This window comes from Sceloporus undulatus, chromosome 5, assembly GCF_019175285.1.
Source record: "Sceloporus undulatus isolate JIND9_A2432 ecotype Alabama chromosome 5, SceUnd_v1.1, whole genome shotgun sequence".
Lineage (NCBI taxonomy): Eukaryota > Metazoa > Chordata > Lepidosauria > Squamata > Phrynosomatidae > Sceloporus > Sceloporus undulatus.
The window spans coordinates 21,922,836-21,947,661 of NC_056526.1; the positions used below are offsets into that span (position 1 = coordinate 21,922,836).

General features: G+C 39.2%; 1 protein-coding gene and 1 long non-coding RNA gene across 5 annotated transcripts in view; both read left to right on the top strand.

Moving 5' to 3' along the window:
* The window catches only part of RESF1 (retroelement silencing factor 1), a 37,558-nt gene extending 22,413 nt beyond the window's left edge, over positions 1-15,145 (top strand). For all 4 annotated transcript variants that reach the window (XM_042468724.1, XM_042468721.1, XM_042468723.1 and 1 more), the window contains exons 3-4: positions 8,544-8,614; positions 10,079-15,145. In XM_042468724.1, the coding sequence (XP_042324658.1) occupies positions 8,612-8,614; positions 10,079-14,782 (4,707 nt within the window). In that variant the 5' untranslated portion in view covers positions 8,544-8,611 and the 3' untranslated portion in view covers positions 14,783-15,145. The remainder of the gene's footprint in view (positions 1-8,543; positions 8,615-10,078) is intronic.
* A 2,229-nt stretch (positions 15,146-17,374) lies between these two features.
* Positions 17,375-20,364, top strand: LOC121931234. Its single transcript, XR_006104099.1, has 3 exons — positions 17,375-18,327; positions 19,293-19,456; positions 19,682-20,364. It is a non-coding gene; the product is annotated as an uncharacterized LOC121931234 (long non-coding RNA).
* The last annotated feature ends 4,462 nt before the right edge of the window (positions 20,365-24,826 follow it).

The window sequence follows — 24,826 nt, forward strand, 5'->3', positions numbered from 1 at the left end:
GAGGCCCCTTCATTACAGAATTTTGAGTGAGGCTGCATCCGAACTCCAGAAATAAGCCAGGTTGACACCACTTTATTTGCCGTGGCTCAGTACTATGGAATTCTGGAAATTGTAGTTTGCTGTGCACCAGAACTCTTGAAAAGAAATGGCTAAATGTCCCACAAAACCATAATTCCCTGATTTCCATAGCTTTGAGTCCTGGCAGTTAAAGTAGTGTCAAACTGAAGTGGGAATACAGCCTCAGTCCTTGTGGAAATGGTTTCAGAATATAAGGCTGGGTAATTACTAAATTATCAAGAATTTTGGATGGGTCTTTCTGGAGTACAGTGCTTCTTTCTTTATGAAGGGTGATTGGTGCTCGGAGTAAATGGCAGAGAACCTTTAAAGTAAAAATAAAAATATGCTTTTGTCAGATCTTACCTGGAATACTGTGTCTATTTTGGGCACTCCCATTTAAAAATTATGTCAGCAAGTTCACACATGTCCAGAGGAGGATAACAGAGATATACAACATCTAGAAACTGAAGCCTAGGATGGCTAAGGGAGTTTGGCATGTTTAGCCTGAAGAAGAGCAAAATGAGATGTAGTAGCTGTCTTCAAATATCTGAAGAGCACTTATATGGTAGAGGAAACTTGTTTGCTGTTGCCCCAGGACGTAAGATCTGAACCAAAGTGTGAGAAGTACACATAAAATGCAGTCAGAGGCACCCATTATCCCAAAGCGAGGATAATACATAACCTAATGACTTTGTCAGACAACCCCACTCAAGCAGCTTATACAGCAAGTTTGTGTCTTGAAACTGTTGACTGCAAGTTCCAAGAACCAAATTCCAACACTGCTTCTGTCTTAGATTTGTTTTGTTTTGTTTGTTCAATTGTTATTTTTTTCTTGGTGAGCTACATTTTTATTGTATTTAATTGACAGCTTCAACTCCTTGTTTCTGTGTTCTGTTGGCAGCTAAAACCTCAGTTATTTTTTTTAAAAGCCTGAAAACATGGCAAAATAGTTTCAGGCATAGAGAATGTTATTCTCCATTTTGTAGCCATTTTTGAGCGTCCCTAAATATATTGGAAGCGAGAAAGATTTATTTTTATTTTTAAACAATTTCCACATCTTATTTGGCCCACCACAGTGGGTTGCTACATGAAAATTGGCCCCAGAGTGTTAGAAGTTGCCTACATTAGAGGCTTTTTGCTTTTGCTCCTATCTAGATTTAGCTATTGATCGCTTCTATCTTGTGTTTTCACTGGAAAATAGTGAGATCTGCAATTATTTTGTGGTTTCCTTTGGGAAAATTTGTAATTGAAGCTTTGTTATTATGCTTGTTGGTTACTAGGCAATCAGTGGAGTTTTATAGGTAGAAGAGAAAAGAGGTCAGTTTACCAAAGTTGCCTGTTTTGTTCTACAGGTACTAAGAGGGATATTGTAGGTTACTAAAATGTAAACTTCAAAGCTTGTAACTAAAATAGTACATGTCTAAGATACAGAGTAATCAGCCTAAAATAGAAGGCATGGATATCTTTTCATGAGAGAAACTATGCTGAATACATTTACAGTAGTACATTAAGGCATAATTTAAAGTTGCAGAAACTAAAAGGTGAGACAGAGCCTTTCATGCTGTGTTCCACAATGTTCATAAGAATTGGTGAAGTCAAATGCTTTAATGGCTGGCATCCATAGTTTTTTGTGGGTTTTTCAGGCTATGTGGCTGTTATGATGAGTCCCACTCACCCCACTCTTTTGTTCAAGTGACAGCACAATGGCGGGAGGAGTGCATGTGCACACAGCTAGGGCTTGTGAATAATTGAATATGGGAATCCCAGAGCCGCGAATCTGGAGGGACAATTGTATTTTCTTAATTCATTCAGTTACAGGTTTAGTTTACTTCACCACGCCCTCTCCAGCAATTATATCCAGGACCCTCACATCGTCCTTATCTTTAGGTTCTTTTCCTAAACCTACACCAGCCACCAAGGCTAAGTATCCCTCAGGATTCTCTGTGTGTAGGGAGTCCCTACTGAACTCTACCCCTACCAGACCCTATTTATATGACATTGTATTTTTAATCTTGTAATTGTTTTGATTGTTGTAATCCCACCTCGATCTGCAGGGAGAGATGGGAAATATTATTATTATTATTATTATTATTATTATTATTATTATTATTATTATTATTATTATTTGACTAAGTCCCTTGTGTCTGGACTTTTACTATAACGGTCCCTATCTCACACTGGAACCCTCACATCAACTATCCCTCTCTGGACTTTCTGAAACCTTATCTGACTTCCAAATGTCACCAACAGACCATTTATCAGCTCCAGCCTTCGATTTGATTGGCTGCCTCCAGCTTGCATTCTGTTGGTTGTTGTTTGGCTGGCCCATGTGTCAGCTCTCCACAGTGGTCATGTTCTAGAAGAGTTTGTTTCTGAAGTTTCGCCTGCATATGTGTTGGGCATCTTCAGAGAATACTGGCATGGAAGTGAGTGGGACACACACACACACACACACACACACACACTGTGTGACCCTGGGTTGGCAAGGAGTGACTTCTATGTTAATCAGTATATTGTTCTGTTATCAAATGGCAAGGCCTCAGGGTGGGAGGATATGCAAGGAGGATTTGTGTCTGTTTAATTAGAGATCCATTTTTTACTGGGAGAACCCCTGACCCTAGGTAGTTTTCATTTGCATTTGCTAGGTCAGTGTTTTTCAGGACTGGTAGCCAAACTTTGCTTCCCTGTGCATTCTGACCTGATAGTTGTTGACATGTTCCTGAATTTCAGTGTTTTCAAACAGTATTTTATGCCCAGGATGGTTTATAACATGTTCTGCTGCTACTGAATTTTCTGGCTGAGCCAGTCTGCAGTGTCGCTCATGTTCCTTGATTTGTGTTTGAAAACTGTGTTTGGTGGTCCCTATGTATACTTGTCCACAGCTTCATGGTATGCACTAAATTCCTGCAGCTGTGAGAGGGTCTCTCCTGTCCTTCGCTAAGCGCAACATATGCTGGATTTTCTTGGTCGGTTTGTAAACCATTTGGAGGTTGTGTTTTCTCACCAGTTTCCCTATTCTGTCTGTAACTCCTTTGATATATGGTAAAAATACCTTCCCTTTGGGTGGTTGTTTGTTTTCACTCCTCTGGGTTTTTCTGGGTCTGGCAGCCCTTTTGATGTGTGAGCTGGAATAACCATTAGCCCGTAGAGCCTGGTCTAGGTGCTTCAATTCATCTTCCAGGAAGTGTGGTTCACAGATCCTTTTTGCCTGGTCCACCATTGTTTTTATTGTGCTTCTTTTTCTAATGGTTGGAGTTCTTGTGCAGGTATCTGTCTCTGTGTGATTCAGACCCAGAAATCATCATTCTCCCAGCAGACAAAAACAGTGCCACAGTAATTATGGAAACAGAACAATACAAACAACAACAAAAAATCAAAATCCTGGATCCTGCAGAATACAAAAGGCCATATGGAACGCCCTGAAAGACATGGAAGTGCCAACATATCTGGTAGTCCTGATGCGGAATATTTACTCAGGATAAGAGGCTATTGTCAGAACAACATGGAGAAACAGAATGGTTCCCAGTTGGCAAGGGGTCAGACAAAGCTGCATCTTATCGCCCTATCTATTCAACTTATATGCAGAATATATTGTAAGAAAAGCAAGCTTGGACACAGAAGAAATTAAAATAGGAGGAAGGAGTATCAACAATTTAAAATACGCAGATGACACCATATTAACAGAAAACCTCAAAGACCTAAAACAATTATTAAGAAAGATCAAGGAAGAAAGTGCAAAGATAGGCCTACTCCTAAATAAAAAGAAAACAGAAATAGGAGAAGCGATTCCACCTAAACGTTAGGATGAACTTTCTGATGGCAAGAGCTGTTCAGCAGTGGAATATGCTGCCTCTGAGAGTGGTGGAATCTCTTTTTGTGGAGGTTTTTTTAATAGAGTTTGGCTGGCCATCTGTTAGGAGTGCTTTTGTATTCAGGCATGGCAAGAGATTGAACTGGATGGCTCTTGAGGTCTCCTCCAACTCTATGATTCTAGGATGCTCTTGGCTGGGTTAATCAGGTCTCTTCTGTTCCCATACCACATTCCAAAGCTCCCTCCCCTTTTCATATGGTTATCCACCCATCCCAGCTTTAGGCAACATCTTCCCTCCCACCTTTGTCCCTCAATGACCATAGTTAAAACTGAACTTGTCACCTCAGCAACACACTCACAAGTTTTGAATTTCTATAGCTACTCATACAGTCTGATTATAAAGGTTCTTACTAGGCCCCAGTTCACTACATGCATCTCAGGAAATAGGCCAAGCCTGCAAAAGCTTCTGCTACAACTTCTTTCACTAAGTCTCAAAGATGCTACAAGATCCCTTTGCATACTATTTAATCTGAAAAATTCTCAAGCTTGGAAGACGGCCACATGCTCCAATACTTTGACCAAAAATAGAGTGGCAAGTATAAAAGCAGAGTTCTGTCCAAGTCTCAAGTTTCTTACCCAGCTTTGAAAAGGTTTTTCAACTGATGACTCTTAATTGAAGAAGCCAATTGCTTATAGCTAAAAATTACATTTTAAAATGACTGTTTATGACTGCTATTCAGGGTCAGACTAGAGAACCACACGAGCCCCAAAACAATAATAATCATTGGTTTTTTTGTGGGGTTTTCAGGCTGTGTGGCCATATTCTAGAAGAGTTTCTAGAATATGGCCACATAGCCCAAACACCCCACAAAAAACTATGGATGCCGGCCATGAATGCCTCCAACTCCACAACAACAACAACAACAACAACAATAATAATCTCTGATTAACTTGGGTCAGAGTTTTTGCACTTGGAACAATGTACTCTGATGCTTCCTGTTCTTTTCAAAGCCATAACTTCCTTCCGTTTCTTAAAATGTAAACATGTTTGTGAGGGAGAGGGAGAATAGGAGAGAAACAGCTTCCTGTCTTTGTGTGACAATGTATAAAAAGCTTCAGAAAGAGAAATCTTGTGCTCAACTCCTTAGAAAGTGATTTCTGTGCTGAGTCCGGCCAAAACTTTGCAAATAAAAATAAATCCATTTTTCTCAAACTCTGAGGGTCCATAGTTTCCTGCTGCAAATGCACTTATAATGATAAAAAAATAATATGTGTGTAATGTTCTTTTTCAAGTCATTTCTGACTTATGGCAACCCTAAAGGGACCCTATCACGGAGTATTCTGGGAGAGTATGTGACTCATCAAGGTCACCCAGTGGGTTTCCATAGGGAGGGGGGATCGAACCCTGAGTTCCAGTGTAATAGTTGCTCATACTACTACACCATACTGGCTGTCATGTTGTGTACTATTGTATGTATAAATGTTTATTATAGGAAACCAGTTAAAATATTGTTTTATGTATTGTATTGGGAGGGGATGAGAACATGGAATGTTGAAGGTGACTGGTGACTTCTTGCATAGTGTATCCGAAGGTGACTTTTTCTTTCACCACTTATGATATCTATCTTTATGGCTGAGCCTATATATTTTTATAACATGCTGGAGGGAGTTGGTGAGATAGGCTTGTCTGCTCTCCCCTTTTCTCTTCGTCTTCCTGTTCATGTATGATCAGCAAGGGATTCTGGAGGCAGTTGCAGCTTACTTTGCCTGTTGCAGGTCCAGCCTACAGTAGGACTGACTAAAGTAGAATCCCTCTATTTCCCAATCAAATTATGGGCCTGTATGCAAGGGCAAAAAGGCCCTGGGCTGGGATCAGGCAGACCAGAAGTAGAACCAGTGAATCTGGCCTGATCCCAGCCCAAAGGGTCCTTAACCCGGTCTAAAAAGACTGGCTCTTTGCTGCAAAGTTCCTAGAAAATTCAGTGCAGACGTATAGCCCTGTGCAATGCCATATGTGCTTCTGCTGATGTGGCTGCTTAGAAGGCCCTTGTCACAGGTGGTGATGTTGGATGGGGGCTCCTGGCCACATGGGTATATTTTATTTATACCCTGCTCTTCAGAAATACTCTGATTGGCTTGCAAATGGGCAGTTAGACAGTTCCCTGCCCTCAGGCTTACCATCTAAAGACAGGACACTCCAGAAAAGGGGATGGCTATATGGGAGGGGATTAAGTCAGAAGAAACTGCCTCTTATTCTCTCCCTCTGAGACCATGGCAGTGGCAGTTGGAATGGAGGGAAGGCCTTTCTTCTGCCTCTGGGCAGATTCAGAATTTCTTATACAGCTCTATACCTACTTGGGGCATTGGAAGATGGATACTGAATATCACTAACATTTTCAAATATAGCAGTTCTGATTATTGGTAAACAGACTTCATCATTGTACAGTTATGTGCTAATAAGCATAGTGACCCCAAAGAGAGGGGTTTCCCTTGCTTTCCTCTGAAGCTGAGAGTGTGTGACTTGCCCAAGGTCACCAAGTGGGTTTCTGTGCCTGAATGGGTTTCTAGCAGGATTTTGGTAGTTAATGGCATGTAAACGTTAGAAATACATTGCTAAAATAGACTTTAAAATAGCTGATATAAAATAAATTAAAATTCTTCACTAAATAATGCGTTTATTAAGATCTCCTTCACTTCTTATTAACAAAAGTGCCCCCATTCATGCTTGATAGATTATGGATAAAAATGAAATAGACTAGACTTCAATATGATACTGAAATCTTTGTATTGAAATGAAGGGATGGAAATGGCTGTGATATTGACTATAGTGCCTTTAGTTCCATTTTGTGTAATGCTACCCTGGAGAAATGTCCATGCACAGACCTTTTTTCATTTGATATGCTATTATGCTAATTAGTTATAGATATGAGTTACTCAGAATTAACCAATCTATATGCTGTTTTCCCCTATGAATAGGAGTGAAGGTGTGGCTTACAATAAAATTGTATTAATATGTAAAATGTCTGATGAAAGTATAAACAGCATAAAAGCATAAAGTTTAAGAACACCACAATTAAAGAATAAAATATAAGACCCATCCAAATAAAACCCCTTTTTTGCAGTCAGGAATGTCACAAAGGGGCAAGGAACTAGCCTAGCCAGGATTTCTCAATATTTACAGCTCCAGATTCTTAATAGTGTGTATTTTCAACTGCTTTTCACTTGGCCTTTCAAATAAAATGTTCTATTACATGGAAAGAGTTCTGCCAGCTATTTCTCAGGAGCCTTTACAACAACAAAAATAAAGTAAATATTTGTTAAAGTATCATGGAAAGGCAGGAAAAGAATAATGCCAAACAAACTGTGGTATCTTGGGGAAAGGGATGGCCATCTGGGGAAACTGAGGGCTGCACTAGACTTCCAAGAGGTGGCCTGTTTCTGATCCAGGACCTGAGACTCTACCTCTGCCCAGTAGTGAACTTTTTAGTGGTTATTAATGAGGTTTATTTTGTGATATTATGAAGGCATGTATGTCAGTGCTTTTCTTTCCCCCCTCTTCCTACATATAAACTCTAAAAACCATTATTTTAAACTGCAAATCACTTCAAATGTTTGGGAAAATGGCAGCATATAAATGTAAAGAACAAGAATTAATATAGTTTTTCAAATTGGTGGAATAATTATTTAGATTCATAGTTAGATTTTTCATTTATTTACATGGAGTCAGCTTGAAGACACTTAACAGCAACAAAAATAGAAATTGAACACAAGCTCTGCATAACTTGAAAGCTTTTAGTGTTGGCTCACAATACCAGGCATATTGACAGAATTATTTCCATAGGACTGCAAAATGTTGAGAATGATTTTTTGTTTTGGCTGGAGGTGCTTTAGGAAACACAAGCTATGAGAACAGATAATCCTACAACATGTTGTCTCACCCAAGATAATAGGAGACAGGCAAACTCCAAGCCAGGTTTCCCAGAACATCTTGGATATGAGAACACAGCTCAAAGCTAGACATGATCTACTATTGCTGTCTTGAGATTCTTTGATAGTAATGTACTAATTGAAGTTCTTAGATTTCTATCATGATAGTTTTTAACCTATTTAAAGAAATCTTAGGAAGACATGCAAATATAGAGTGAGATAACATCTTCTGTGAGAGATAGGATTAACTCAGGAAGGCTGCGATGCTTAGATGTATTTCAATGCATTTGGGTATTTGTGGCAGAAATCAGGGTATCTCCCTTATTATTTTTAGACTGCAGTAGACTTTTTAAGAAACCATAGTAACTCAGAGGGGACATAGATGTCTCCATGCTTTACTCACAGCATATCAGTCAACTATAGTTTGCAGACCAGTAGTTGAAGGAGCTCAACAGAAGGATAAGGGCTTGCAGGTTAAACATAATTTTGGACAACAAGTTTTTTCCTTTGTTCTACTGACAAGCAAATATTTTAACACTTCTGCCTGATTGATAACAAACCAAAAGAAAAGAGGAAAGACAAAGACAGTTTTTTTTTGGAGAAGGGACAGTTAGTTCCAAGGAGATAAATTTTTTATTAAATGCAAGGTAGTAAATTATGTTTGAATGTCTCACTATTCTTTTTTGCTGTGTAGAGGACAAAGCACCACTTTTTGCCAAACTTGTGTTTCTTATTTTTTTCTTCTTAGAAAACCTTGCCGTGCGATACTGATTACAGTGAAAGTTAAACAAGCTTGAATAAAATGTAAATTAACTGATGGTAAGTATAGTACTGGTTTGCTGTGTAATTCAATTGGTGAGCCCATTCATACTACACAATTATAGTGCTATTTTCCACTGTAACTCCCATAGTTACCTCTTATGGAATCCCAAGGTTTATAATCTGAGCCACTAGATTGCTCTGACCGAGAAGTCTAAATACCCTTCTTGAATTGCAAATCACAGGATTCCATAAGATAGAACCATTGCCTCTGAAGTTGACATAAAACACTATAATTGTTTAGTGTGACTGACCCCCCTGCGCTACATGGGGACCAAGGGATTTAAGAATATTGAAATGTTTTTTTTTAAGTTAACTCTCTTTACTCTGGTTCTAATTAATATTCCCCTTTGTAGCTAGATACCTGCACATTTTATTATTGATGTATTTTTGAAGCCAAGCAAAAGCTAAAGATATGAACAATTCCCCATTTCCAGTTTTGCCCAAAGCATGACAAATATTACTTAGCCAAGGCAAAATAGTACCCATTCTTTTTTCTTCTAAGGTGTACCTATAGAAGGACACTCATGACAATGGATTGCCTGCACTGGTCAGTTTAACGATAGTCCTACATTCAGATGATAGACATGTAAAATTGCTGAGAAAAAAGTATTTTGAGAACACCAGAAAAAAATTGTTTTCTGTAAAACCAAAACATTTTAAGAGAAATTTTTGGGGAAAATGCAACAGCAGCTCAATTTAGAGATTAACTGTCACTTATGTTGGTTCAGGAACACAAATGTACTATATGTGGCATAAAACTATAATGTTTGACATGTTAAAAGTACAGTTTATTCACAACGCAATTACAAAATGAATTTGCTTTATAAAATTTTATTATTATAAATGAAGCTACAAGGTCTTGAACAGCAAGAAGCCTCTCTTTTTTTTGGCCAGTTTATCTAGAGAATGAATTTGAAAAAAGTAAACTGAATTAGGAAAGAAAACTGATCATGCTTTTCCTTCTGGACCACCTCTTTCCATTTTGGAAAAGCCAATACTGATCATATGGGAGAAAGAAAATGGAGAGAGTGTATAATCTCAGGGCTTTAAATGTGTATTTGAGCCTTGCTTATGGATCACATTGCTTATGAATCCCATTATTATTATTATTACTATTAGATTTTATTTATATTGCGCTACATGTTTTGCACAGCAGTTTACAAAATCATAAATCATAAAACAACATAAAATCTGCCAGTGGGAGGAAGATGGGATATAAGTGCAATAAATAAATAAAATAGATAAATGAACACTCTCATAGTCTGCTGTATGAAGTATGTCAATTTGTTTATAATTTACTTAGTTTTAAACATCCTTAAAACACATTAATATCATGTAGCTTAGAATAGAAGCTCTAAAATAGCTTCATTTACACAATAAATAAAATGGCAGTTTCCTTTGGTGGGTGAGGGATTACATTTTTGCATATATAAAATAATAGTACTGTCTCCCCCTCCTTAGATTTCTGAAAACAAAAGAACTAACAGCATGATGGACTGGAACATAAGACCATCACCTGACTCCAGCTTACAGGCCAAGAACATTGAATTCCAGGGAGCACGTTTGGAACAGCGTTTTCCTGCTGCAAGCAGCTCCAGTGCCTTACAGCCTATCCTTCCTAAACTATCAAATGCTAACAAAGGCTTTGGCCCATCCAAACATTTACAGAACATGCCTCCAGTTTCACTTTCAGGCTCAGCTGTGTTTGTCCAGATGACACCTAGCGCCACTCAGAATTCAAATATGATGAGAAATGTTCATTCTTCTTCCTGTGTAGTATTACAAGATGGTACTGTAAATCCTGTACAAAATATACCTCAAAAAAGAGCGAATCCATATATGGCCATGGAAAATTACAACAATCAACCCCAACAAATTAATTCTAACTCTGTGAGAATGTCAGTATATCAGCAAGGTTGCAAAAATAGTCTATCTCCAAAAAACCAACCAACACTGACCCCTTACATTTATGTCAATGGACCTTCTGTCTCTCAAGTGGGTGCTGCAGGACCTCTTAACTCTTCATCAAGCCATTATTTAAATTCTCAACAGAACTTTGCATATACTATTCTCCCTATAGGACAAAATATTCAAAATCAAATAAATGGCCAAAATCCAAGCATGGCAGCAACTGTGCAGTCACAGCAGTATGCCTCTGATGTAAATAATGTCCCATACAACATGCCTACTCATTGTGACAAGAGAAATGCAATACAGATTTCATCATACACTGTGCCTATTCAAGTTACTAATAAACCACCACCAGCATATCGCGGGCCTCCTGTACAAACAAACAATGGACAATTTTCCTTACCACAATCTGTTACAAATATATCGAATGAAAATGTTCAAAACTATCATAGACCTATGCCAGATCTAAATACTGCTTCATATTCTGCTCATTGTGTTCAGAAGGGACAGTCTACTAGAGAAACCAATGCAGTGGGTAGTATTGCCTACAATGTAAGCGAACGTGGCTCTGGAAATCAGCTGTCTAATGAATCAACAAAATCATCAGTTGAATTCAGAGACAACCTTTTAAGTAGTGTGCAACTACATAGAATAGTTTCTGCTGATGAAGCTTTAACACAGCAGACAAGTCAAACTTTTGAACCACAAAAGAAGCCAGGTAATGTTCCAGTAAATTTTCCTGACAATCCCCTTAATGTTAAAATAACAAAAGAGAGTCTAGCAAGAGATTATAAAAAATTTAAAGCGATGAAACATGTCCTGTTAAAGCTTGGAGAAGCTTATTCAAGAAAACGCGAAATATTTCTGTCTACACAAGAGAACAAGCAGGCTTCTGATCCTTCTGATCACAATCAAAATCTTAACAAGTCTTCTCATAGTATCACTCAGAATGGGCCTGTTGCTGATCCAGCACTACAGTTTACTTCACAAGATGCCAATAAGAATCAGTCATCTTCACCTGCTTCCTATGATTCCAATCAGATTAAAGCTGTTCCTTTATTACCACAGAAAACAGGTTCTCATTTATTGCCAATTTTACGAAATTTACTTGAAGGTACTGATGATGAAAATATGCTATTTAATGCTTTCTTTGAAAAAGAAGTTACACGTCAAAATGGACAACTGGTTGTTGATGAGAGCTCATCCAGGAATCTCTCAGTTACCAGTGGTGAAAAATCTAAATACAGTGTGAATAATACTGCTAGCAATTCCCGACTAAGTCCCCAAATATCTCAGATGAATCCTACCCAAGAGCCCTTGCCGTGCATAAAAAATGATATGAGCTTAATGCAGACTTCTAGTTCTACCAGCCACCAACTAGAAAAAGTAAATGCTACATCTGGTACAGGCTCACTTCATCATTTTAAACTCAAGAGAGATGCGTTAGAAACTCTTCGTGAGTATATTAGTTGCCGTCTTGAGAATTTAGTTCAAAACTCGGAAAAAGGGATAACGGAAAACATCCATGATTCTCAGTCTGTATGTCCTATATCAGTGCAAAAACAAGAGAAAAACATTAGAACTGGGGATGAACATGTTTATGATGCCTCTAGTTCAGCTTCTGATCATTCTAAAAGGGTTGCAGTTATGCAAGAAGCAGACAATGTCCAGACCCCCACAGTTTCTGCAGATTCTTTTAGAAATGGAGGAATTTGTTCTTTGGAAGAATTAAAGACAAGTCTTGATTTATGGAGGAAGAGCCTTCCAACATCTCTCAATGGACAGTTACAGGAAAGTACACAATCAACTGGTAGTTTGTCTTCCTCAGAAGGTGGAGAGAATGATAAGAAAACACAGCAAAGCTTGGAAAACCCCACCAGTACATTTGCTCAGAATGACCAAGCTAAAGTTACATCTGGATCAGATGAAACAACTCACTCTTCTGTTTCTATATCTCTTGAAAAAAACCATGATGCAGTAAGTTCTAATTTGTCAAAGTATTCTGAACCTCAAGTAGCCATTGTTACTCCTTTAATGTTGCCAAAAGAGAACATTCAAATTGCTTTGCACAAAGACAGTTCATCTTTAGAAATAACTTGTCCACTCGGCGAAGAAGGCAGAGTGCATGGTCTACAAAAATTCCTTTCAACAGTGCCACAGAATGATAAAGAAATACAAGGTACTATGTGTTCAACATCGGAGTCAGTTAAATACTGTGAAGATATACATGTACATCAAAAAGCAGTGTTATCTACACAAGAAAATGGAAAAGTCAGTGTTGAACCTGGGAAAAATTACTGTCATGGATTAATTCAAAAAGCAGTTAGTCATTCTCCTCTAAAATCCCAACTTGGTTCAGGAGGTAATCTTCCACCTGACAAGACAGTTTCTCAAAAGTATGTACAGTCGCAAACTGGTCCAGATTTGGCAGAATCAAGAGAAACTGATGAGGTTGTATACAATGATGCTGTGTTACAGATATCCAGTGTATGCACTCTGGTAAAAGGTGATGCATTTTACAATTCACAAATAGCTAATATCTTTAATACCAGTCCTTTGACATCCACCATGGAAAATGACACTTCTTTAAAAGATTCTATTCGTTTACTTCAATGCAACGATCAGCAATCTGGTATTCTGAAAACTGAATCAGAACCTAAATCAACAGAACCTGAATTAAGCTTAAATGTTTCAGAAGGAAATGCCTTGTTGCCATCACCGTGCGAATTATCAAGGGCTGTTGAAGAAATACTTAAAAGTGTCCCAGATTTAGAGATGTCTCAGAGTTACAACAATTTAGATGAGATGAACAAAAGAAATGCTGAGGAAGGGGGAAACCGCCTTCTTCTTGCCGAAAAGAAACGTGAGGAAAACGTGTCTTGTGGTGTTGACAGTACAGACGTGATGAATGGTAACCAGGAATTATGTCAAAATATAGAGGACCAGTTCAGTTCTAGCACTGGAGATGGTTTATGTATTGTTAACAAAGAGAGTACTGCAGAGTGTGTGTCAACTGAGGAAAACCAAGAACATTTTGGAAGCATTGCTGAAGCTCCTGTAACTTTACTAAGTGATCAGCTGAATGAACTTTCAAAAGAATTTCCTTATGGAATTGGCTATATGAAGACATTAAATGTAACAGGAAATAATGACACTATGCCTAAACCTAATGACACAGGAAACACAGAAAATCTTCAGTTCTTAAGAAAATGTCATGATCCCTCTGGAGCAATAGACCAAATTAAAATAACAATGCTGAACTCTGAACAGATGAGGAAAGTATTTCCTGAGCGTAAGAAACAATTCTCCAATAAATCAGAAAACTCTGAAGTTGACTGTTTCAAAAGAGATTCAGAAGCTAACTTGACAAGAAAGAACATTAGCCGTGTTACAACTGATAAAGCTATAGCTTTTGAACCTAGGGAGACTGCATCAGAAAAATCTTTTAAAAGGGAAATTCCAACATATTGTTGCGCAGAAGCTTGGTTAGCTACAGGATATATAAGCTCACCATGTCGATGTGCACTGGTGAAAGGATTAGGTTCCAAGCAAAAACTGGATCTGTGTTCACAATCTGAAACTAGGGTTAAATGTAGGCCAAAACCTAGTGACAACAGTAATGTTGACTTTAAACTAAACAGTCAACTTCCAATTTCTACATTACATACAGTTAGTAAGACAGTTTCTTCAGGAACGCAAAGTGTCAGAACCATGAAGAAGATTTCTGGACCCAAAAATTCAAATGAGTGTAAGCCACACCAAATAGATCAAGTAGTTTCTCTGCTTGAAATGCTAAGTTTGCAAAACCCCAAACGAAATAACAAGCACATAAGAAATGAACTGTCACACCATGCATCTTCTCAGGAACCTGTGAAATCAAGGGTGGATACTGTTCGACGCCAACGTACAAAAATTAAACACAATACAAACTGTGAAAGATATAAAGTTAAGCAAGACTCTAGTGAAACACATATGATTAAGGTTCCCACTTTGAATAAGAGTTTGAAAAGACAAAAGGCAGTGGAAAGAAAGAGTAAAGCTTTGGCGATCCAGCATAATGATGCCATAAGTGCCTCAGACTTGAGCAGTGTTGGCTCATTCTCTCAGATGTGCGAAAAGTCCCAATATATTTCTATCTTGCATTCACAAGAGCCTTTAAATGGAAATAAGTTTTTAAACGTAATGGATCTGGAGAAACGTTATGGATACAATAAAGTAGAACATAAAGAAGGGACTGATTCTGAGCATCACTGAATACTATTCTGAGTGAATACATTTCTACATGTAGCAGATGCATTATTAAAAAGATAAATTTGGAAAAATACAGTTAGAAGCATTTTCATTTGCATAGATGTAGGCAGTTCAGCAGCAACACTTGTTAACACAGTAGCAATATGATATGCAAGAACCACCGGAAAAACATGTCTGAGATGCAAGAAGTTATTAGGGAGATGTTAGTTAGGCAAATAAGAAAATGACTTCAAGCTAATAAAAATTTGCTACAGCCAGATTTCTTCAGGTCCATCGGTGAACTGGATACATCTGTGTTACAGGCTAATTTAATCTCTTTATTTTAACGCTAATTTACAAAATAAATTATAAGCAGTTGAATTCAAATGGGATGAATGTAGTATTTCTTTAAAAAGCTTTTTTCAACAGGGTTCAACAGAAAGGTTAAAGAGGTCAGTGTAATTACATCATTTAGGGGCTGAGCAGACAGGTTGCCTCTAGAATTTCCTAATTCAAGGACACCACCGGTTGTTCACATCACCCACTCCCACAATAGGCTGAGCGCCCATAGGCAATCTGCACCACACAGCATCAAGCCACATCAATCAGTTTTTACCTCCCTCTAAAACTCACGCGCAGCATCACAAGAACACTCCTCCTGTGTCTGCCAGTCACCTCCCTCATCCCTCCCAGCTGCCATTCCATTGGGCTTTCTGTGTGATCAGACACACAGTCGCATAACTGATATGCTGTCCATATAGTGCATCAGTGAACCCTGGGATATATTGGCAAAGTATAATTATGGAGGCCTGCCCCTATACATGCCTACTTCCCCCCTTTAGCCCATGCCCCCCTGTTAGACTGTCTAATTTGTTAATATTTGTATTACATCTGTTGAATTCTTGGTGACCTGTTGTGTTTGTCATAATATTGTTTTATGGTGTTTGTGAAGAATTGATGGTGCCGTGGGTTGATAGTGCAGCTGGTCACCCATGCGCCTATGCACTCAATAAGAAAACACCTGTGCTGGGCAATGGCACTGGTGACTGTGTCTCACCAAGTCCAGGATGCTTGCTCCAGACCACCTCTGCAGTCGTCCTGGACTTTCCTGTGTGTGAACACTTGTGTCATGCTGTTTATATATTGGTGTGAAAATGGGCACTTTTTGGGTTGGTGCTGAGCAAACCAGGGATTATGTTGCTCTGGAGTATGGCCCTGGACCATGTGTTGTATAAAAAGGTGAGGCTCAAAATGGGTGAAACCAGTTTTTTGTCTATGTGGACAGTGCCTTAGAGGCACACACTATGGCAATAGATGTAGAAAGTAATCATGTTTAGATTCAATCCTCTTTGCAAAATAAGCATACTTTAGGGCAGGATAATATTGTTAATAGTGGCAAACATACAATATGTCTAAGTAAGTCTTAAGCATTTATCAAATACTAAAAACAAATATAAAGAAAAAAATTCAAAAGGATCTAGATTCAGATTCAGAGTGAAAGAGGTTAGTTGTGAAAGAGAAAATTGAGATGACATCCAGATTAATAATGAGGATGAGCAATCTTCTGATGCGGAAGATTGGTATAGAAATTCAGGCAAATTATTTGAGGTTTGAGATATTAGGAATGTCCTTAAAAACAGTACTGACAACATTGGGTTTAGAGGGTAAGCATAAAATGTGTTGAGATTATATTAATCCTTCAGATAAAGTCTGCATTGACAAAAACAGGATACCTTGGCTTTTGGAAGGACTTTATTATAGATGTTAATTAATAATGGTGAAAAGCGCACGCACACACACCGAATATGGGCTTGGGTATATCCCATGAATGTTGATTGCTCAGGCAGTCATCCAAAGAATGAGAAGTTGGTACTCCCTGTGAATGATCATACTTCGATAACTTCATGAACAGTCAACCTCCACCTGAGATATGAAACAGCATACACAGAAGTAGTAAAATTTCTTATCTAATTCTAATCTACTTTGACTAATATAAGGAAATGTTGTTGGGATATAGAGTCACAAGGAAAATGTACAATGTGGGTTTTAATAGTAACCAGCCATTAAAGGGTTACTATGAGCCATAATGATTAGGCATTTAAACAGGGAGTGACATCAAAAAGCGTCAACAAGTAAGTGTCCACAAAATAGTCAACAAGTGCTATAAAGTATTGTAGAATGCTGCCAGTCTGAAAAGTCACTCAGGAGGGTGGCTGGATTCTTTGTGACACCAGAGGGAGAGGCAAGGCCTAGTAGGCCTCATGGAGTGTGGATGGTGGATGGTGTGTCTAAGGGCAAGAGTATCCTACAACTGAGACAGTGTAGTAGAGAAGGCCCTCTCACAGTTCATTGTTCCTACTGGTGAAGCACAGCAGAAGGCCCCTTATGCAGACATTGAACAGATATATAGGGAGAGGTACTCTCAAGTGTAATCACCATCAACTTCATATTGGCCTGTTACAGACAGCCAAAATAAAGCTGCTTCGAGTCACTGTGGAAGTATGGTGTTTCAATGATGCATGCGTCCTAAGAGTCCAGAAGCCACACCAAAGCCACGTTCCAGTCCTTAGGGCTGAAGTGTGGCTTTGGTGCGACTTCTGGACTCTTAGGATTCATGCATCATTGAAACACCATATCTCCACTGTGACTCGAAGCAGCTTTATTTTGGCTGTCTGTAACAGACCTTTGTATTGGAAGCTACTGCAGCGCTTTAAGATGAGTGTTACGTTGTTCCTCCACAATGGTCCAGCCAGCAGTCTAGCTGCTCTACTCTGAACCTGTTATCTTGTAACAGTACACAAAACCTGGTGCCTTTTTGACTCCACATCCACATTACATCTGAATAAAATAAAGATTTAAAAGTAGGTTAATACTACTTTTAAGTTCTCCTGTTCATCTCCCACTACCAGATCTCCTATTTTCCCATTAAAGAGTGTGTTTGTTCTATTGTAGAATGTGTCAGCCACTTCTACCAAAGGATATTACAATGTGAAGTACCCAGGAATGTAGGTTTTAGATGGATTCCACTTAAGTAAAACTGCAAAACAGATCTTTTACATTTGAATAACAGAAAATTTGGACACCAAACCAAGATTGAACTCAAGAAGCTTTTTCCCTCCCTATTCTGTAAGCAAACAGAAAAGTTTGAAGGACATGTGGAAAGCCTGGTAGTAACACTTCAAAATCTAATGCAGTTTAGTTCTCTCTTTTCAAAGGGCCAGCTAGATGCCTCTAAGTGTTGTCTTGAGTATTTCCTAAATTGGAATGCTTGAATATTTCCACAGAAATGTATTTTATAGCTGTGAAACAATAATGAAGATGCAATGACTTTTCCTGATCTTTAATATACATGTATGTCTTGGGGTTATCAGTTGCATAGAATGGGGTAACATAATGGGTGTCTATAGGTCACACATATTGGTCTGAACTTCCTAAATGTCTGACTGCTACATTTGGAACTTTTTAAACAACAAATGTTTTAATTATTACAGCTGTCAAAAGTAAAAGAGAAGACTGGTTAAATTACGCTCCTGTAAAAAGAAGAAAAACTGAGGAAGATGAAGCTCAAGGTACCTTTGGTTCTTGATTGGTTTCTTACTAAGTCAAGACTACTGATAACTGTGAGGGCTCTCCTCACACCTGTCTCTTATTATGAATGATACAGACAGAATCTTTTATTTCCAGATTCAGATGAGTTTCTTGATGGGACAGAGGGATTGGAGAGGAGCCCTGAAATTAAATTACACACACACACAGTGTGACCCTGGGAAGGCAGGTGTGATTTGCATGTGGATTGTTCTGTTGCTAATGGCAGGCCTCAGGGTGGGAGGGTCTGCAAAAGAGGATTAGTGTCTACTTGATTAGTGCTAATCCTCCCACCCCGAGGCCTGCCATTAGCAACAGAACAATACACATGCAAATCACTCCTGCCTTCCCAGGTTCACACAGTATATATATACCCAACTCCTTTCCAGGCAAGCATTCTCTGAAGATGCCAGCCACAAATGCTGGTGAAATGTCAGGAATAAACTCTTCTAGAACATGGCCGCATAGCCCAAAAACCCCACAAAAAACTATGGATGCAGGCCATGAAAGCCTTCAACTTCATGTAATTTTGAATGTATGGTGAACCTAAGGCAAATCTATCATAGAGTTGTCTGAGGCTGAGACTGTATAATTTGCCAAGGCCACCCAGTGGGTTTCATTGGCTGAGTGGGGATTTGAACTCTGGTCTCCAGAATCATAGTCCAATTCTCAAACCACTACACCATGTTAGCTCTCTATATCATTACCTATATATAATCATAATTTGATTTTACTGCCAAAAGTTGAATAGGTAGACTTCCCAATATTAATGGACTATAATTTGTAGCATTTCACAAAGAAGATGCAAAAACTGAGCATTTTTTTTTTTTTCAGGAATCCCACCATTTCAATTTTATGGAGAGGGCCCCAAGGTTAATTTATGTTGAATTATCTAAATCTGTGCTTTCAAAGGCTGTAACTGGATAAACTCTCCAAATTATTTTTGCAGTTGATGATGACATCCCACTTGATATTGCAATAAAATTATTGGATAGAAATGAAACATTTGTTATACCTCTGAAGGATTCTCAAACAACATTTGAAACGTACAGGAAAATGCATCTGGAAAAACGAAGCCGAAGCTTGGACAGCAGTCCCTCAAATTAGATATCTGTAAGTTTGAGCAATCTCATGGGCATGTTTTTTGAAAGATACATGCTTTTGCTTTGTTTCACCAAGGCCACCAAACTTTTATGTATGTAATCAAACGTGAGTGACTAATTTGAACAATCTAGAAGTCAATTTTTCAACATCTGTGCATGTAGTTGGTTTTGTCACTGTTCAGAATGTATTTTCATCTGTCTATTTAAATTATTTTGTAAATTGTTAAACACTCAGATATGTCCCAGCTGATCAACCTCCTTGGAAGTTTTTTAATTCCAGCAGATGGTCTAATTGATCAGGATGAAAGTACTGCAAGCCCAAAGAGCACCCAGGAACTTTCGCCTGGAGGAATGATTTTGCTGTTGCTTAAACTTTGGGGAGGTAATCGAATAATGCGCAAAAGCAGGCAAGCCTCTGCAGTACTTAGCAGGGGCTCTGGGATCTATGAATGCTGCTATCCAGTTTATCTGGTTCATTACACACTTATCAGAAAGTGAACTTTCATATTGTGTTTAACTTCAGTTATGTGACGAATTCATGTATGTGTGCTTCTTGTTATTAAAGGAAGCCAAAGACTATTGTTAAGTACTACTACAGTGGTTAAAATGTCAGTGGATTTGGACACCCAACATTTTGATCAACTTTATGAGGGTAAAGATTTCATTTGAATTCTTAGTCAGTTGTTTTAACTGTACAAAATCCCTCTGTAAGCTATATTAGCTAACTAATTGAAATATGTACCCTAAAAGCTCCTAGAATGTCGAGTATTGTTTTATAACTGTCTTTTGTATTTTTTGATATTTTGGAAATTATTAATGTAATATTGGGGCATTTGTTGTTGTTTAGTCTTTTTTAAATGTTCAGTTACACACACAAAATGACATCGTTAAATTGAATTAAAAGCACATTTATTTTGACATGGGTGTGTTTGTGTATTGATAAAATTTACCTGGTTAAAAATTAAGTGGAACGGTTAAAGTACTAAATGTGCTTCATCCAAAGATTTGCATAAACAAAAAGGCACAAATAATTTGCGCAAATTGTCCCCTCCTTGAATTATGCTAATTCTTCCTTCATTTTAGTCACAGCAGAACTTTTCATTTCTCCTTCTTTTGATCAAATTCATGATCTTCTCATAGGATCCTGTTTGCATCCTCAGGTGGCACAAATGGAAATATATGGCAATAACATTGGAGAAGCAGGGGCCAAGGTTACATCCACCAGATCTGTATCAACTACAGCATCTAAGTCAGATCTGAGTGATTCTATCTGCAAAGTGCTGTGCAAAACTCCTCACAATGGGCTACTGAGTAGCTTATATTCTGCTGTTGCGAGGCAGAATGTAAAAGGCCCCATACCACTTGAGAGAGATCTACTATGTGGATGCAATAGTAACAGTGAAGAAATATTTTTTTTGCCACCACCACCACAGCATATGCTTTCCAGTCAACTCTAGCCCATGTTTGCTTGGACTCATTCTAAGTCTTCTGCCATTATTGCTCTAGTCTCTGTTCTCTCATTTCATTGGCACCAGCTTCCTAGTGAACCAGGGCAGTTGTTCAGGGTGACCAGATGTTATAACCGCAAAGAAAGACAAGGCAACACAAAATGTAAGACATTCAAGAAAAATGTAGGACATTACAAAATAAATATGAATTCATTTTATATTATTTATTTACAGCTAAATTTCATATACTGTATTTTACTGTATACACTATCATATTTTGATAACTTTTCTTCCTTAAAATGTCTTGTTGGGTTGCAATATACAGCGCGCCCACTCCATATGCGGGCGCGCCATATGCAGCTTCTGGTTTATGCAGAAGCTGCACTGCAATCTACTGAATGACGTGTGCACCGTGCCACCGCGAGCACGAGCTTATGCAGTATTTGCCTTACGCGTGTGTGTGTGTGTCTGGAATGGATCCCTGCACAAGGCAAGGCTCCACTGTATTAATAAAACTGGACGAGACAAATGCTTAAAATTGTACTTTGCAAGCAACAAATCCTTGACTGAATTTACATTTAAATTATTCCTTTCATTTGTCCATTGTGCAGAAAGTTAAAAAAAAACTTTCAGTGTTTGCATTGTGTTCTCAAGCAGGACATTGCCTTAACACATTTGCTGTCTTTTTCCCCCTCTGAAAAACAAAGCATCCTGAGCTCTGTTTTTGAGTCTTATCTGTTGCTGTCCCTAGGGAAAAAAAACTTTAAAAAGATTCATCATGTTCCCCTATTTGCAGAGAGGACAGAGCTGCTAAGTAGACACATTACTTGAAGAGGAACAGGAGACACAATGGCCCGTTACAGATGGGCTCTTGAGCTGCTCCCATCATGTGCTAGGGGTTGGCCGGGGACCTAGCGTCCACACCGGCCTCACCCTTAGCACATGACGGGGGCGTAATAATGCCGGCGCCCTATACACACAGGCGCCGCCATTATTACTTGTCGGATGCATAGGGTCTGCACGTCACGTGGTGCTTATGACATCGCGAGTGTGCCATTGGCGCCTCACAGCGTTATAACCACGCCACGGGAAGAAGTGCCATTTGGGGGCTTTTTTGCTCTGCGCGGGAGCCGCGCGGTTTGGCTGCTGCAGCTCCCTCGCAGAGCAATCAGCAGCGCCAGCAGACTGCTGCTTTTAGGCGGTCTGTAATGCGCCAATGTTATTCAATGAGCGTGTTAATTGTGCTCAAAACAGAGGATGTTTGGGAATTCCTCCTGGACAAAACATTGAAACATGTCATGAAAAAGCAGGACATCTGGTTACCCTGGGCTTGCTTGGTTCCACAATATCAGAGAGGATGTGTGGACAATTGTATACACTGCTCTTCAATTCTAGAAGGCTTCAACAGGAGCACCTGACATGGCAACAGGAAACTTCCCAAGAGTTGTCAGAAATCCACCTGAATCCATAAGCCTCCTGGGACCATCCTAATCAGTCCCCACCCCTGCAGAGGCTCTTACTACCAGTGTGTGTAAACTCCACAGGATAGTGATCTGTCCAATGGAATTATAGAAAGTTCCTCCACACTCAGACCACTATCATGCCCTACACCAAAAACTAGATCCAAAAGGTGTCCTGCACCATGGGTGGCACTAGATACTACTTAGAACAGACCCATGGTAGTCATGGAGAACATGAAGATCTGGACTGCTCCTGACAGAGAGGTCTCCACATAGATGAATGAATGAATGAATCTTTATTTGTATACCGCTATTCCAATGATCACAGCGGTTTACAATCAGTTAAATATGATACAGCAAATCCAATAAAAGAAATCCCCCCACATTAAGCAATAAAATACAACAATAAAAGTATCCATCATTCAATTACCTTTTAAAACCATTAAAACTAATAACAGCAATAACCCCAAAGACATCCATTACATTACAATTACAACAGCATAAAGGAGAAGAGTGGAAATTAAGGGACATGGGGGAAAGCAAGGCGGAAAAAATGAGTCTTTAGGTTTTTTCTAAAAGACTCTAGGGAGGGGGCTGAGCGGAGCTCAACGGGGAGAGAATTCCAAGCCTGCGGGGCCGAAGCAGAAAAAGCCCTATGTGCAGACATCACATATCTCGTGTCAGGAACTCTCAAAAGCTGTTTCCCACCCGACCGGAGAGTGCGGGGCGGATTGTATGGGGAGAGGCGGTCCTCCAAGTACCCTGGGCCCAAGCCATTTAGGGCTTTATAGGTTATAACCAACATCTTGTATTGCGCCTGGAAGCCAATTGGCAGCCAGTGTAGGTCCTCCAGTACCGGTGTTATATGACTGGCTCTGGATTCTGGAAACCCCCCAGCACAACTAGTTGAGTGCCATCAAGGCCAACTCAGTGGACTCAGAAAGGGAGACTGATGAGCACAGGGTTGGGCAGTACACTCAACAGAATCCCTATTCTGTACTGACCACCCACACTTAAGAACACACATTCAAATCTAGTAGACTGTGTATGGGAAGTGGAGAAAGCTGAGAGAGGTTAGTCCCACAGCTTCATCCAGGGAGGTCTCTGTGATGTAGGCCATGTTGTCATGTTGCTCCAAGAGCAAGCCAGCCTGGATCAAGGTTACTTTTCCATTTAGTGACCTGACATTAAAAAGCAGCATTTTTAGCTCAGGGAGCCTGCTGCCAAGACAATTTCAGGTGCAGGGACAGCTCAGGGGCAACCAACACTGTCCCTGTCACCTCTCCCAGTGTTGATAGCTCTGTCTTCCTACACCATCTCCCTCTGTTGAGCCAGGCTAACACTACAGTTGTCCAGTGCAGGATGTAGCTTGCTTTTGTTCTTCTCAAGGTTGTGTGTGTTATTATTATTATTAACCTTTATTTATGAAGCGCTGTAAATTTACACAGCGCTGTTTGGCACTTTGACCATAGTTTCAGCTTCTATGAAACTTGAGCAGTTTCAGCAGTTTCAATATACTAGCAATCTGTCATTGCTCAGCAAAAGCTAAAACAAACAATGCTGGGGTATTTATCAGTAACTGGCTACAAGCACTTGTGGCCAGCTCAGAATCATTATGGAAGACTCTAAATACACCCTTTGTGGCTCCTGCTCTGAATATGTCATAGTTACTGCCAGCCAGACTGTTAAAGGCTAATTTCAACTGGGGACAAAACCCTGTCTCGTTTTGTTTGCTTGTTTGGAAAAGCTCCCCTTTTCTCAGATTAAGGGGTAGAAAGGAGGCTGTTATAATGGGAAATATTCCACCCTACAGGACAGAAGGTAACTTCCAGTCATCTTCCCAGAGAACTTGAGGCCTCCCACCCACACAAAATCAGTCTTAACTTTTTACTTTGTCAGAGAAGACAGTTCCAGGCTGAAACCATCATCCAAACAACCCTCAAAATGTTCCAGGTGGTTTAGCTGTACAAATGTCAGTTCCAAAGGATTAGCTTCAGGCTTCTTTATCTAACATGATCCTTAATATGTGACTGGGATGATAATTCTGTACCTTTATCATTGCGGTTAGTAGATATCCTTGCTGAGATTATATACTGTATCTTTGTTTTGTGATGCTATTGCTACTTCGGGGCCACAGTAAGAAATCAGACTAATTTAAACTGGAGTTTGCAAATATGTTGATACATGAGTGAGGTCATAACCATTCCCCTGTTAAGATTTTTGGAAATGGTGCATTTGTCAGCAGAACAGCCCAGCTTTCCCAGAGTTCCACCACAGTGGATCTCAAGCAAACTGGATCTCAAAGGCAGTAGCTTTTGTCTTGTTAATGGAATTTAAAATTTACTTCCTGTACTGAATCTCCCAGTACCCACATAGCCAGAAGGAGAAGGGGATCACCTGCATGAATACCCTTCCATACCATCTGAATTGAAGACAACAACCACAACATCTTGACCAACTACAGGCTATGAC